We start from the raw sequence: 16,873 nt of genomic DNA on the forward strand, positions 1-16,873 counted from the left end.
GATCTGAGGTTGCTTCAGCTGGTCAGGTCCAGGTTCAGAAACATTATGCAGAAATAAAGACAATGAAGTAAGCTGAAAAATTGAACAGACTGAATGACCAGGTTACTGGATTTCTTCTTCCATAGCTATATTCCTGAAATGACAACGGTAAGACTCATCAGGCTCAGATTGTGAAAGAGCTTGAGGAATGAGTTTCACACAAATATTGATGACCACAAGTGTCCTTAATTCTGTTACATTTTTTTGGATGTAATGGAGAAGACTTTATACATAAGGTGATCTTAAATATTTCAAATTTTGACTCTGCTGCTGCCATTTGTCTGCATATTTTTCAGTTCCTATGTTTTCATGCATAGTTGAGGCTTTTTGGCCCCAATTCTTTTATGAAGGCCACTGCTGGCCAGACTTCTCTGGACAGTAGATGGGTTTACCTGGGTCCCACTGGTCTCCATCAGTTCTTTGTTGATGGCACTGCTGGACATCTTCCGACGTGGAAGGGAAGTAAGCATGAAGGGAAGTTTCTCACTCAGTTTTAAGCTCCTACACAACTGCTTCTGTTTCAGTTAATGACTGTGTTTTAACCTACATATGAAATTAATAATCATTCACATCTGCCTGGTATCATTTAATGGTTAATCAATCATACACATGACTCTGCTCCTACTTTGTTCTAGTGTACAAAGTGTACAAGATTGCTGGTTTTAAGCCGAAGGGTAGTCACACCAAATATTGATCTGATGTAGCTTTTTCTTCTGTTATGTGGTGGCTCAAGTGGTTAAAGTTCTGGGTTGTTGATCAGAGGATCTGGGTTCAAGCCCCAGCACCACCAAACTCCACTGTTGGGCAACTGAGCAAGGCCCTTAACCCTCTCTGCTCCAGGGTCGCTGTATCATAGCCACCCCTGCACTCTGACCCCAACTTCCTCAGCTGGGATATGTGAAGAAAAGAATTTCTCTGTACTGTATGAGTGGCAATAATAAAGGCTTAATCTGTTTTAATAGTAAAGGTGAAAGTCATTTACTCCACAGGTCTTTTTCCCCCTCACTCACTAAACTGCAAATGACCTATAATTCACATATTATCTATAATCTCTCTCCATCTAGAAAATCTATAAACATCTGTTCATATTATCTATAACGATATATTCAGATTACAGGGAAAATAATCACATGATAACAGATTGCACAACAACCACCAATAATTTCACAAGCTACATTTATTGAGATACAAGTAAAAAGTAGAATATGTAAAAAATACAAAACCTGCTTCATATTTTTTTCTAATAAGGTTCATACAAAGTGCATAGCTACAATACATGCCTGTAGAGTACAAACAACTGAGAGAAGAAACTGAAGCAAAATAACAGGCAGGTACTGGACATAATTTGACCTGAATTTAAAAAAAAAAAAAAAAGAAAAAGGAAGTAAATACAGTTGTCACAATGTGCTTAAAGTTTGAAACCTGTGTGAAACCGTGGGTTATGTTATGAGGAGTGTTCCTTTAATATTTTATGACGTTTAAAAAGGTGAGGTGTTGCAAATAAATATAAAATAAATAACAGAACCAATATTATAACCATTCAGTTCAAAATATCTTCAATTATTTACAGATAACCAAGTGCTAAAGCGTGATGGAGACGAGTCGAGAGCGGAGGAAGAACAGAAATACATAATGGATGAAACAGGAAATAGTTCATGTCTTTATATAACAAAAAATAAAATCACACAGCTGCCAACACTGATCCAAACACTCACACAAGAAAAAGAAGAAATGGACTGTTTTTCTTCCATTTTATAAGAATAAAAAATAAAATGTGTTTCTTTGGGGGGGGGGGGGGGAGAACAAGAAAGAAAACGAAAAGTTCCCTCAAGATGTACCTATAAAATATTTTAGTTTATTGCTTATGGTGGATTAATGATCATCTGCTCTTTAGTGCCATCTTCTGTAAAGGAAGCAGGAACAAGTCATTTCTTGTAAAATACATGGGGGTTTGTGTGTTAAACTAAACAAAAAGAAAAACAGGATTACAAACCAATGCAGAAGAAAATCGATGTTATGGAGTAAAATAGTAAAATGACCAGTATTTTTGATACACTTTAGGGCTTTTCACACTGAGCTTAACCCTGGGGATCTGGTCACTCTTTTTAATCCCGTGTAGAGGAAGGTTTCACACTTGTACTGAAGCGGGATTAGTGCAGCTGTTTACCCGGGGTTATGTACCTCAGCTCAGTGTTAACTCCAGATTCCGGTGATGAACTTGTACAGTGTGAAACGATGTGGTGTTAATGTTATGATTCAGCAGAAACTGAACAGTGTTTCTGCCTCAAACCACCTGCTTCATACAGCCACAGAAACCCGGCATGATGTGGAAATGTTATAGCGCTTTACTGGATTTGGAATGAAGAGGAGACTATTTTAACAGTTACGTCAGAAACGTTTGGACAGGATAAGTTTGGATTACAGTCAGAAATAAGATATAAGGTAGATGTTGTAGCTTATTGGTTAAGGTGTTGGACTACTGAACAGAAGGTGCGTGTTCGAAGCCCAGGTCCAACAAGCTGCCACTGCTGGGCCCCTGAGCAAGGCCCTTAACCCTCGATTGCTAGGTTGTATAAAATGAGATGAACTATAAGTCACTCTGGATAAGGATGTCTGCCAAATACCACAAATGTAAATATAATAAGATAAATGTTTAAGGAACTGACTGAAAAATGAGCAAAAGCTGGATATCAATGAACGCATGGTCAACTACACGACAAAATTAAAAAGGAAAAAAAAAAGATTTACGTGACATTTTTTATCCATCACTGAAGCAAAAGTGTGAGACAAACCATTATTTTAAAGCGGTCACATGATGTATTTATCTAAATCACGGTTGTTGATTAGGTGAATATGTAAATCAGAAGAAAGTTCATCCAGGGTTTAGGAACCTACAGTGAGAAACATCTGATTATAAAGATCCAGATTCATTCTTAACCCCAGGTAAAGTTGGAGCAGTGTGACACGTTAAACAAGAGAACCCAGGACTCTTTACAAGGTTTACAGTCACACAGGGGGAATATTTTGCATGTGAAAAAGCCCTAAAGATAAATCAAAAACAATGCACTTGATTAAACTAACTAAGAGAACAAAAACATCTGACAAAATAACTCACAAAAGATTCAGTCCTTACAAAACAAAGTGAATGTATATAACCGTTTTTTTCAGTACATTATTTACAAAAGCAGACTGAAGACAGGAGGTACTGTTTGTGAAAGAGTGTCAGTAAAGTAAATAAATAAGACTTAAGTGTGTAACAAATTCATAATTGGAACTTTTTTTTGGCTAAACTGCTAATGTCATGTTCCACAATAAAAAAAATTGATATCTTAGAACATGACATTGCCACTGCAGTGATTATTTTCTTCTTCTTTTTTTACCTACAAAAATATATGTATGTATGTATATATATTTATTTATTCATTTATTAGAGTTGTATCAAAACCTAAAACAAACCCAAAAAAAGGAAAAGGTCTTGAAAAGGCCGTGCAAAAGATTCATGCGGATTCGCCTTCGGGACAAACGGCTTTGCTTAGCTTTCATGCATGACGACGTAAATATTGCAGAAAAAGTGAAACTTGAAATATTTACATGTGGAGAGATGGACAACTGACCGGCCGGGCTACTGCTCAGCTCGTCTCAGCACCACTGCAATGCTGAGAGAGCAATAACAGTGTGTGGTGAAACACTGACCTAGGACAACAGAGAAAGGGGGGGGGGATGAGAGACACAAAGCAAGAAAGAGAGAGACAGGAGAGAGACAAAGACAGAGAGGGAGCATCTGCTGGAATCAGTGACTAGACGGATGCTGCATTTGACTTCATTACAGTAAACTATAGAGCAGGGGTCTCCAACCTTTTTTCCTTGGAGAGCTACAAAAAGACAAAATGAAGGTGGCCAAGAGCTACTCGTGTTATATTATTAGTAACCTTTATTTACATAACTTATTGCCATAAACCAATCCAGCGGAATAAACTATTTTTGTGTGTCAGATTTCCTTCATTCACATGGACTCTTATCAGCACATTGTTACTGACAGTCTCCTGGCACATACCCTGATGTCTGAAAAAGGCTTGTAAAAAAATTACACATTTTTTAATTGTATTGGACTTTGTGATTAAATAATAGTATTTTTATGGCATTTATATAGAATAAAGAAAACACCAGCTGCACCAATGAGAAATGTCTGCAGCACACTCGTCCTGCAGCAGGATGGAGTCATTCAGCTGTTTTACTTTGGCAGCATCATAGCTTTATTCCTAATGCTTTCAAATCCCCAGCAGTTTCCAAGTTAAAAGGATCTGCCATGTTTTCTTTATTCTTTACCCAAATTAAAGTTTATATAACGTGTCTATGTACTGTATTCTTGCTAGCTGTGTGTAAAATCGATTGACGGATGGCTGAATTAAATTGTGTGAGGAGTTTGAGTTGTCCAGGGAGTCAGATTTCTGTACAGTGCAGGGGTTTGTTTCAGTTAATTTGATTTTTATAAATTCTACACATATTCTATGAACTTTTAGGTAAGCTATGTGTTGGAGACCCCTGCTGTAGAGTCAGTGCTATAGACACATGGCGGTATGCTAATGATATAAACCTGGTGCTCATGTTTTTGCAGTGTAACCCGTTAAAAGGTAATAAGTGCTGCTGTGTTTACTTGCTGATGCTGTGAGCAGCCATGTGGATTTGAGGTCACTCCCTGAACCAGGGGTTAAGCAAAATCATCCCGAGGTTCCGAGTCCTGACCTGGATTCAAATGCAGCGGGAGTTATAATGGAAAAGAAAAGATGAATAGGAAAAGAAACCTGTTGTGATGTCAAAGGTGTCGTTGCATCACGGCTCAGTCGTGTCAGTGATAAAGGCAGTAATTTAAAAAAAAAAAAAAAAAAACTTTCCTACACTGACTGAATCTCTACAGAAAACCAGCATATTGCCTGGGAGCTCATAAATATCCCCACACACACACTATAATCCATGTACTAAGGGTGATGAGGAAAATACGTGAGTGTTGAACAATAAAGACCCGAGTGTGCACACACAGTACACTTGTTCATCCTACCTCAGAAAAAAAGTTCCAGCTGCTCTTGAATTGTACAAAATCGAGAATGTTTTCACTACATGACCGTAAAAATGCCCACCAGAAAATGTTCACCAGGAATGGAGTCACCAATCTTCCTCCTCCTCTGCCTCCGTTTTGAGAGGCAGCGGCGGAGAGTCGGCTGGTGCGAGTGGAGAAGCTGGCATGCTCTGACTGGCCTGTGCTTCTTCTTTCTCCAGCTCCGTGTCCTCTTCCTCCTGCTCGTCATCCTCTTCCTCACGGCCCTGCTCCTGTTTCTTCTGGCAGCAGGGTTTGTAGAGATGAGGGTCGATCAGCACTTCTCCAAAGCGGCCTTTGTAGATGATGCCGCAGCACACCCGCTGCCTACACACACAAAATTACAGCACAAATGTAAACACACAGTCACACCATCCTGCCTTTATCATGAGTTCTGCAGAGTCCCTGGCTTTATATGTTGTGACTAATATCTGACAGGATTAAAGGTTTATCTGCAAAAAGATTAGAGTTAAACAAAAAGTGCAATATAAAAATAATAATCCACTCATTCCACAATGGCACATGGATTTACTGGGCAGCAAGTGAACAGTCAATTCCCAAAGTTCATGCGTAGGAGGCAGGAAAAATGGGCAAGTGAATGACTTTGACAAGAAACAAAATGTGATGGTTAGACGACTGGATCAGAGCATCTCAAACAGAAGGTTATGTGGTGTGTTCCTGATGTGTTGTGATTAGTACAGAAAAAAAAGTGAGCAAAACTGCTTTCCATTAAGTCATTGGTCATCGCATGCTAATTTAGCCCAGGCTTTACGATGGTCAGCACTGACCCAGTTTATACACCAACAGGAGAAGCATCTGAATAAACCAGGCAGCAGAAGTCATTTTGCAGCCCAAGCAGACTGTTCAGGTTGGATGCTACTGTAAACAATCATCATTAACAACATCCAGACATAACATCAGCAAAAGCCACAGAAACCAAGTAATGCACACCTTCTCCAGTAGGTAAGGTCCAAGAAGGAGAAGACCGGGGAGCGGGCGGAGCCGGGAGCCAGCTCCGAGTCAGAGCCCTCATCTGATTGGTTGCTGTAGCTGGGAGACTGGGCGGGGCTAGCACTGGAGGTGGTGCTGTGAGCGTCGGAGTCTGCAAGGAGAGATTCACCAACGCTACCGTTATCACAAAACCAACAAGGGGACAGTTTTGTAACAGATTAAATGGTGGAATAATAATAGTGCTTTAAATTAAGCTTTCACTGGAAGCTCTTACTCATTACAAACAGCTCAATTCTATAAAGTTCGGAGTTTTACCTGGACCTCGCCTAGGTCCTGCTATATTACAGAGATCATGGTAATCTTCTAATCCCTCCATATTTAAAGCATTTCATTATCCAAGGAGTTTGCAACTTTCAACATAACGTATGATTAAGCACATATGCAACAATTGTATATTTCTGAGCTTTGTGTTTTGTTTTTTTATTTTTCTTGTTGGTTCTCTTTTGTTTTCCTTGTATAAATGTGTTCTTCGGAAAAGATCAATAAATATAATTATATAATATTTCTGTTACAAAGGTTATGCTGCATTTGATTATAGATTCGCTTAAAAAGGCCTGTTTTGCGAAACATTATATAAAATGTGATCGATCTGTTTATTAGTCTCAAAATGTTTGCTCAATTGTATTTAACATTTACTCACAAATTGCTAGCAATAAAGTAATGCTACATTAAAAAAAAATTATTAGTAATATGTACCACTCAAAAGAAGAAGAGTCGGTGGTTTACAATTTCTAATTTGCAGGATTAAGGAAAAAATATTTAAGTGGGATTTATGATTAAAGTAAAGATAAAACTGAGTAAGGTTTTCTGAATTATAGTTAGTTTTTATACAACACACAAGCTCATTAAGCCAATTTCTACACATATTTACTAAGAACAAGCTTAAAACTGATTTATTTCTGAGGCAAATTCTTTTGAATAAATGACTGAAATAAAAAAAAAAGGATCTACTAATAATGCTATTTAATACTTTACCACTGGTTTAGATATTTTTCTTGTAGTATGATTTCATCTAAAATAAACATTAAAAATGAAAAATCTAGTAAAAAAAAAAAATCTCTCAGAAGATATAAAAGCCACTCACTGTTTCTTTTCAGTTCATTCTGCACTCTGCAGATCTGACTTGGCCTGATTCTTCTAGAAAGAGGCTTCACCTTCTTAGACTTCACAGTCATCTTCAGGCTGGGTCCACCTCGAGCATCCACCACCTGTAGATCAGCATCCACTCCGTTTTAATTATAATCACCAAAATTTATTTAACTATCAGTAACTGGTTAGTAAATGGGGTCAAGCTGTAAAGTTTTGCTTACATGATTCCAATTCTTTTTGGATCCAACCGGCAGCTTCTTCCAGCGTTTCACCAGCAGCACGCAAGCGTTACAAATTTCTCCAGAGCGCGTTTCGCAGAGGCTGAGCAAACATCAGACCACAAAGTGTAAGCGTTTCAATAAATGTATCCAACTTTCAAGTCTACATATAATCATTACTTCATTTTAATAATCATTTTGGGATTTGTAGTCATGTGGGTTTGATTTTTCTTACACAGAATCCATTCGCGTTTAAACTAAAACACCTACCATCTGCAAAAACATCCAAGTTATGTGAGGGTTGTGGCTCATCAGTCGTATCGTGAGTGAAATATAAGCTCACCCAAAGCAGCTCTGGAAGTCTCTCTCGTAGCGTTTGCTGTCTGTGAAGCGAGAGCTGGAGGATTTCGCCCTGCAGATGCAGCACCCATTCAGACTGCGGTACATCTTTGGCTTATGGAAACCAAACATCTGGAAAGATGTGTACAATGAGAAAGAAAGTGCATTGTATTAATAACTGATAACAGCATTCAACTCAAAACTTGTACATCTGAATTTTGTACTCCGAATTCCTTCTCAGAAATTCAGGGTGGTCTCCTCAACGTGAGGAAGTTGAAAATCAAGTAATATCACATACTGAATACTGAGGCAAGTCAAACGCAGCATGTAGTCTCTAGAACCATATGTGCAAATGACCCAAATTATATAAATATAAAAAATACATTTGTTATTCAACCTTGAATTTGGGTTTTTTGGGATTAGTCTTTTAGTACAGTACAGGAGTTTAAAAGGCATTGTGTGTGTGAGACAACACCATAAGGATGTCTTATTTACCCTATAAAGCATCTCCACAGTATCACAATACTCCTGTTTTACTTTAAATTCACAAAGTATTGTGAGGTGTTAATTTCTATTCAAAGACTAATCCACTTCATCACTACGACAAATTCTATTATAGTATAGAAGTCAAACAAAAAGCTATTACTATGTAGACTAAGGAATGCTTTGTGACTTTATAAACGAGCAATTCATTCTCTCTGTCTCTCTCTCATTCTCTAGTTCTGTCTCCGAGTTCTCCCTCTATCCCTCTCTCACACACACCTTTGAGGACATCCCACAGACCCTAACCATTTTGGCTCAACCAAATGTCACCAAAAGATCAAAACTCAGAAATTTCTCTCGCTCTGTATGAATGTTTGGTACAAACACACACACGTGTGCTATGTCCGTTAATTAGAACCGTATGTATGTTATATCACTCTGATTATTACACATTCGACGTATTCGCGCGCGTCCAAAATACAGTGTAATGGAAATAGTTCTCAGACAATGCAACGACGCGCTTATAACTCTTTAACTCTACTTTTGTTGCATATTCACGTCAGAATTGTGTTATAACCGTGTTATTTCTCGTGTTTGACGGAGTACGTGCGCGCAGCGAGGGCGCGAGCTCGCTAACTCGGTTTTCTGACGTCGTTCAAACATGGCGCCGCCTTCCACAGGACGGAGAAGGAGGAGGGGAGGAGAGGGGCGGCCACAAAAATGGAGCCTTGTAGTGCGAAAAGAGCGACAAAGTCCACATAAACACTTATTTATTTATTTTAGACGGGAATGATAAAAGTCGGTTCAGCAACCAAGTATGGTTAAACACAATGTGACTTTTGTTGTTGTTTTTTTTAAATGGACTAAAAATAAATTCCCCCGCTGAGGTGAGTGTACAGTGGAGTGCTCCATATTGGCTCCTCAGCGCGGAAGCATGACACACCAAGCACACTCAACAACGACTTTAAGGTCGTTCCGGCTGATGTTGGGATGTCGTGCTTGCTCAGTAAACACACCTGATGCCATTTGGACTGTGGAAATTATAACCCTGCGACTTTTACGGCTAAATAAAGAGTTAGTGAAACACTGGAGAGGATGCGATGACACTCCAGCTGGACTGCTGCTCTTTGTCTGTCTGTGCGCGCGCCGCTGCGTCACCGACTCCATGCTGTCGGCCCCAGTACTTTACACACACACACACACACACTCTCTCTCTCTTTCTCTCTACTGCAGACAGGCATATTATCATATTTAACAAAACTATATATATGCATGTTTTTTATAGTTGCAATGGAAAACATTCTTCCCAAACGCCTACACATAGGGATTAAACACGACACTAAACACGACAGCGCACGTCGAAGTGTAACATGTTCCGTAGTGCTCGATGTACTATGAGATTAAAGTTACTAGAACCTGTATAACAAGACACGTGTGTGCTTATATTACTTTTTTAATATCTGTGTACAGCTTTAGCGCTTCGGGATGCAGTGAGCGCGTGCAGCAAAGCTCGCAAGGATGCAAGTTTGTTTTGAAGCACACCCACCATCATGAGGAGCAGGGGTGTGTGTGTGAGAGAGAGGGGTGTAGAGAGACGGACAGAACACACACGCACACAGTTAAAGAGCTGCACCAGCTAACAAATAAATAAGATAAGAAATCTTATTGTATGTATGAGAACCATACATGAAAGAACTTTTCCCCCCTCGTGTTTGCGGTGCTCTGCGCATGAACTAATCACCGATACATGTCGCTTAGAGACCGAAAGAAAGCGTCTTAATGCATCCACATCGATCCAAATTTATGTAGAAAGTGAAAAAGTGACAATTTGGAGTAGGATAAGACATCTCCTGTGAAACGCGGTTAGAGGAAAGATGCGCGCGCCTTAAAATGGCACCGCACCGCCTGGACCATGTGCCTAATGCGCAAAAAAAACAACCCTGAGACTCATCACTATCACGAAACACGGCGCACATTTCACTGCAATTATTACAAGTCTAAAAGAAAGTGCCCTGTACCGTGTAGTGTGAGCTTTCTGACTGATGTGACGCGGTTCAGTCCCGCATCGCATGGTCACAATTATGACATTAAAACTTACTAAAAGCCGCCTCTCGGAATAAGCTATAATAATGCAATGCTGCAGGCATAAACAGTTCAATTACTTTTTTTACGATAAAAGTGTCACTCTTACCTTGATAAAGGTCAATCAAGCGAATTGAACGCGCCCCAAGTGTTACTCATTAAACAATGCGCCACTGCTAAGCACGCTTAATGTCTCACTTTCTGTCTCGGCGTAGTAAACGGTCTGCGCATGCGCCAGCCTTGTCGTCCACCATTTTCTAAATTTCTTCAATCAACCTAATTTGCATACACGGCTGACGTCAGGCTGCGTCTGCATTGTATTGCCCATATAAGGACGAGAAAATTACGCGGGAAAGAGAGGCGGGGCCCGTTGCCAAGGCTCTCTGCCTTTCAAAATATGTGCACTGCGATCCGAGTGGGCGGAGCTAGTATTTGCTACAGGCCTTTACACAGCAGCTGCGCAGATGTGACATGAAAAGCGCACGAGCTCGTAAAGTCGGTCAAGGCAGAAAGGATGGGGGGGCGTTGTGCTTTGGGTTAAACACCTCACTCCACAGAGTCATGAAGCACAACACAATCCAAGCGTGGGTAGAGAAGATACAGATACTAAACAGGAACAAGGGCAGGAACTGCAAACCTCATGCTCAATGTTATACGCTGTACAGCCAAAAGTTTGTGGACACCTTTGTGATCATCACCCTCATATGTGCTTGTTGAACATCTCATTCCAGATTCATGGCCTCTTTACTCTTATAATAAGCCACCCACTGTTCTCTTCTGGGAAGGTTTTCCACTAGATGTTGGAGCGAGGCAGTGGGGATTAGTGATCGTTCAGCTACAAGAGCATTAGTGAGATCAGACACTGATGTTGTGAGAGTGAGGAGGTCTGGGGTTCAGTCAGTGTTCCAGTTCATCCCAAAGGTGTTCAGTGGGGTTGAGTCGGAGTCAGGGCTCAGTGCAGGACACTCCAGTTCTTCCACTCCAACCTTAACCTCCACACTATGTCTTCATGGAGCTGTGTGCTTTGTGCACAGGGGCATCATTGTGCTGGAACAGGCTTTGAGTCTCTTAGTTCCAGTGAAGGGGAATTGTAAAGCTACAGCATACAGAGACATACTATACAGCTGTGTGCTTCTGACTTTGGGGAAGATGAGGGTGACGGTCGGGGTGCACATACTTTTGGATGTATAGTCCAAAGTTTCATCACGGGAAACATGCAGAATATTTCCCATAGACATTTAGCAGCTGAATTGCAGAATTAAATTTCTTCTGCCTTATATGTTGTCATATTCATCAAATTTAAAGCAAAAATCTAGTACTGGGTTTGTTTCTACTTGTTCAGATTTTCCACTGAAAAACAAATATCTGATAACTAAAAATGATCAAAAATGGAGTTTGTACAGAATTTTTGAGATCTGAAATAATTCATTTTAAGTTATTTTAGTGATTAAAGTGATATATTAATGGTGAGATCAAAATATGACTAATTTCTGTATAGAGCACATGCTGAAAACTGGTTCTTTTAATGATTTTGACTTATTTACCAAATCCCAATGGCCTGTGGGTGGTGGGGAATGCAATTCTGGTGTATAATGATATTGATATGCATTTTGATATTTATATCATGACAAATTATGTAAAGTTGGCATTACAAGTTGATAAAATGTAAAAGTAGCTTTTTATTTCCAATCAGTAAAATAAAGTGTTAAATATATATTGTTCTTGCAATTAACTGGCAGTGATTAACTAAATTAGCCTGTTTTCTTTGCTAATGCTAGGTCAGACTAGCATGGATTTCAGGAGCTAACATTACAAGTCAAATTAACAAGCTAATGATAAACATTACAGACTTGCAGAGACTGAATAGGGTCGATTTAGACAGTTTTATACAAGTAATAAAAGTTTATTTTCACAGGAGAACATTAGTATAAGTATAATATTAGTATAGAGTTTTTCATACATGCATTTAAAAGTAGCCACTTTTGAACATTTACTCGATTATTATTATTATTATCATTATTATCTCTTGTAATTGAGTAACACTTCAACACTATCTTTATACATTATTAACTGTGATCATTCAATCAATATCAGGCTGCATCATGGCTGACCCTGTGCTCTGACCCAAACCTCCAAGGATGGGAATATGTGAAGAAAGAATTTCACTCTACTCTAATGTATGTGACAAAGGCTACTTAACTTAAATGCAACTCAGGAACATCAGTGAACACCCAGTTATGAATTTGCATTTGAAATGAAAAATAGCGCATAATCATTTACTGAATAAACCTTTTAAAAAGTCAAATTCAGAAAAAAACGAGTTTGTAGACATCAGTACCATAAACACAGTGATTTTAATGAAAGGTTCCATAAACATGAAGATGACAGCACTTGCTTCCTGAAAGATGGAAAAATCAACTCCATTATGAAGCGTTCACAATCATCGCAATCATCAGGAAGGAAAACAAACAGTCCTACAAAGTGGTTAAGATCCTGGTAGAGGTTTAAATCAGGACAGATATGAACCTAAAGTTGAGCTAAATAATCCCCAACTAAAATTCCCAGCTCCAGCATGCAGTAGCATTAAAGGCAAAAGGGAATGATCCAGTGTTATCATGTTTGCCAGCTGCTTCAATGCCTTTTTACAGGAAACAAACATGTTCATTAAATTTTACACGGGTCAAATTCATATTAATATTACACACAGAGTCAGAACCAACCACACCGAGCCGACAAATACAGAACAGGAAGTGATTCATTAGAACATAATATGGGAAATGAACACTTTTTAGCAAAATGTAATTTATTTACAATCTACATCATTTCTTCGTAAACAAACACAGTCATTTCTCACTCCTAATGAACACGTGATGTCCATCGTGACAGATTCCTGATCCAACCATGAGACAGACCTTCGGGAAACATTTTGCTAAAAAGTGAAATTCTAAAAAAAAAATAAAATAAAATAAAAATTACTAAATGAACAAAACCGCCCTTATTTCCAAGCCCTATACATTCTTCAACCAGTGTCACAAACTTTTAAAAATAAATAAATATTACACAGAAGTGAACCTGAATTAAAAAAAACCCAAAAAAGTCACACATGCATCCTACACAGGTGAAAAAACGGAAAATCAAACACTGTATAATGAGTTCAGATGGTAGAACAAATGATTTTATAATAACTAGCTTAACTCAGACTCCTGTAGCCCATCCATGGATATCATTAATGTCCATCTCTTATTACAGATCTTACACCGTGTGTGTGTGAGAATATATATTTTGCTTTGAAGCCCCAAAACAGGAAGCTGTGAAAAACGGAAAAACAAAATTACAGCAGGACAAACAGCTTGTTAACTTTAATATTGGCTCAAAAGGTGGAAAAAAAAGCACATGGTAAGAAAAAAGCTGGTCATTTAAGTGGTCAAATATTTGTCCTTATGTGAGCAGGAAATTATGTGTTATTGCTTTTTTCTTTCTTTTTTCCCCTTTCCAGTGTTTTCTGATAAATATAAAAGTCTGCGTAATTCGTCCAACAGAACGTGAGTTAATACTGATAGGCAAAATAATAATAAACCTCCTCCTCTAGAATTCTCTTCACGTGATCTAGCTTCGTGATGCTGGAATGTTTTCTGATCTTGGGTTCTGGGGCGGGTTTGACTCGAGCAGTCAAGGTGATTATCCAGTCTGCTGTGTGCTGGTTGTTCACTGCTTTAATGCGGTTGTGATTTGGCTTCTAGTGAAGGAGGCTGAAGCCTGTTAATACTAAATCTCTGCAAAGCCATTAACACTTTTTTTCAGTGAATTCCTTTTATGTTTTTTTTTTGAAAATGGGCACCCAAGATGGCAGGCTGTCCGAGGGATGAACGCAAAAAACAGACGGTCCAACAGCAATAAAGAATCAGAAACTGACCCAAACTAGAAGGTTCTTCTTCGATAAAGTGAAAAACTCGGAGCAGTTCAAACACCAGCGACAGGATTCTTTAGCTCCAAACCGCTTTTCTCCCTTCTGCATGAACCCCGATTTGTTTTCAGCTTTGAGAGCAGCTGTTTAAACGCTGTGTCAGTTCTGGAGCATGTTTTTGTTTCGTGCTCCCGGAAAGCAGCAGGGACAGCAGCAGCGGCGGCAAGAGCAGAGGCAGAAGGATCAGGAGGTCGAGGTGGAGAAGGAGACAAATTATAAGCGTGGCTATAGCTCCACCCCTTTTGTGAGGGAAGTCTCTAGAGTTATGCGGAAGTCGTACAGAGACTGCAGGACGCTGATGAGAGAGTTGACGGCGAGATTGTCACGCAGTAGCGCAGTCTCCTCGTACATACGCATGATGATGGGACACTCGATCAGCAGAGGGAGCCAGTGAGGCAGCAATCGATCTCTGAACATGAATAAAGAGAGGCAAAGAATAAGACGCGATTACACACACACCTACCTTTATCAAGGTTCACCTTACACAGTCTGTATGTATAATGCCCCTACCTTGTCCCGAGGCAGATCAGAAGTTGGAATTTGCCATCTTTGCCCAAGTTGCGAGACGTATTGTTGATAGCATTGGCGTAGCGGCAGAGAGAGTTGCGGATCGAACCGATGGGTTCGGCAAGTCGCTGCAGATCACCCATCTGATCCGAACTCTCCATGTACGACACCGTCTTCTCTGTTCAACACACAACCGTGCACAGGAGAGCACATATTAACAAATTGTTATATATACACGTGTATTTCTACCCATACATGCAGTCAATCACGACAAAGACTTTGGAGATATTTTTAATCGAGTAAAATAAGCGAACATGATACAATTTCAATTTCACATGCTGATTTGTGGTTGATATAAAAAAAAAAAAAAAACATGGCAGTTTATCATAAGCCATCAACGTAATAAGTAAAGTATTAGCTCACCTAAAAATGGATGATGAAATAGTATTACTTTCATTATCTTCGATAATTATGGCTAATAATTAGATCTGTTCAATTCAAAACAAGTGAACATGCAGTAGGACTAAAGCCACAGGCTGGTGGCTAAATGATGTTGAGGCAGTAATAAGCTTAACAAGCATAAGCAGCAAGGAAGCCACTTGTTTTATGCTGTTCATTCATAAATTTAACGATGGACTCACCTATGAAGTCCCAGAGAAAGACACTTTTCTGAAAGAGACGAGCTGTGCGGAAGCCGTGGTAGAAGAACTGCTCCAGAGCTCCCACCAGACCTCCTTCTCCACACAGCAGAACCGTCAGACTCCCTCTCTGAGCACGACCAGGGAGAAAATGAGTCCCAGTCCATAACAAACACTAACACAATAAAGCAGTGTACACACACACACACACACACACACACACACACACACACACACTGTACCTCTTTCTCTGGTTTGTGGAAATGTTTCACGATGTTGTTTACGGCTTCACTGATAGCTTCCTGTATCTGATCAGCCGTTGGTTCTGAAACAAAGGACATCGTTCCAAAATGTAGGCCACAGCATCAGGATACGATCGCTATGCAGTAATATCCGAGATCTTTATTAAAACTTACTGTTGCCTCGGCCTGTGATGGAGCTGATGCTGATACGACGGATTTGTGAGGGTGAGCGCTGAGGGGGCGGAGTCTTCGAACCACGCCCCGCTTCCTCCTCGCTGCACGGAGACACCAATTCACCGATCAGGATTCGCTCGAGACTGCCGTCGTCTACACCTTTCCCCAACCACCGACCACAAGGAAATCTGGGAAAGACATCAGTCCATGAGGAGTTTTATACTGAGAGCAGGAAAGCAAAGGAGGAATATAAACTGATGCATGTTATATCCTGTACACACCCACAAAACACCTGTATATACACACACACACACACACACACAACTGTACATACACACACACACACACACACACAAACACCTGTACATTCACAGCTGTACACACTAAACACCTGTACACACAAATCACCTGTAGAACACATACACAACTACACACACAGCTGCACAGACACACACAAACACCTGTACACACACAGCTGCGCAGACACACACAAACACAGCTGTGCACACCAACTGTACCAATACAAAACACCTGCACCAACACACATCTGTACAAACACACACACACACACACCACCTGTACACACACACACACACACACACACACACACACACAACTGTACCCACACACACACACACACACAAACAGCTGTGCACACTAAAAACCTGTACACACAAACACATACACACACAGTTATTTAAATATGCTTCGATTTTCCTGATTTATCTAAATGTCATCAGAGCTTTTCTGTCTTTTTCTCTCTTCTATTCAAGCTCACACTGGTGTTAAATGTGCTAAATGAGAAGGATGTAAGGTGTTCAGCTCACTTGTACGTGTGTCCTGTAATCTCGTTGCGAACCATCACACAGTCCACCAGCCACTTGGCCAGGAGCCCAGCGTTATCGTGTCCCAGCTGCACAGTGGTCAGTTTCCCCAGGTTCTGACACTGCAACAACAATTAAGCGAGTGCTAAGCTGTACAGAATTCTGACAGTA

The 16,873-nt window shown here is 39.9% G+C and overlaps 2 protein-coding genes across 10 annotated transcripts in view; both read right to left on the reverse strand.

Moving 5' to 3' along the window:
* Positions 1 to 1,825: 1,825 nt before the first annotated feature.
* On the reverse strand, positions 1,826 to 10,599 carry sinhcaf (SIN3-HDAC complex associated factor). Its single transcript, XM_058407357.1, has 6 exons — positions 10,463 to 10,599; positions 7,793 to 7,920; positions 7,453 to 7,552; positions 7,227 to 7,350; positions 6,083 to 6,233; positions 1,826 to 5,458 (listed from the first exon to the last, which is right to left on the reverse strand). Exons 2-6 carry the CDS (start codon positions 7,918 to 7,920, stop codon positions 5,200 to 5,202), a joined length of 762 nt encoding a protein of 253 aa, XP_058263340.1. The 5' UTR covers positions 10,463 to 10,599; the 3' UTR covers positions 1,826 to 5,199.
* A 2,089-nt stretch (positions 10,600 to 12,688) lies between these two features.
* The window catches only part of dennd5b (DENN/MADD domain containing 5B), a 38,261-nt gene continuing 34,076 nt past the window's right edge, over positions 12,689 to 16,873 (reverse strand). For all 9 annotated transcript variants that reach the window (XM_058407822.1, XM_058407823.1, XM_058407821.1 and 6 more), the window contains 6 exons: positions 16,706 to 16,824; positions 15,879 to 16,066; positions 15,705 to 15,787; positions 15,466 to 15,592; positions 14,828 to 15,002; positions 12,689 to 14,726 (listed from right to left, as the gene is read on the reverse strand). In XM_058407822.1, the coding sequence (XP_058263805.1) occupies positions 14,543 to 14,726; positions 14,828 to 15,002; positions 15,466 to 15,592; positions 15,705 to 15,787; positions 15,879 to 16,066; positions 16,706 to 16,824 (876 nt within the window). In that variant the 3' untranslated portion in view covers positions 12,689 to 14,542. The remainder of the gene's footprint in view (positions 14,727 to 14,827; positions 15,003 to 15,465; positions 15,593 to 15,704; positions 15,788 to 15,878; positions 16,067 to 16,705; positions 16,825 to 16,873) is intronic.

This window comes from Hemibagrus wyckioides, linkage group LG14, assembly GCF_019097595.1.
Source record: "Hemibagrus wyckioides isolate EC202008001 linkage group LG14, SWU_Hwy_1.0, whole genome shotgun sequence".
Classification (NCBI taxonomy): Eukaryota; Metazoa; Chordata; class Actinopteri; order Siluriformes; family Bagridae; genus Hemibagrus; species Hemibagrus wyckioides.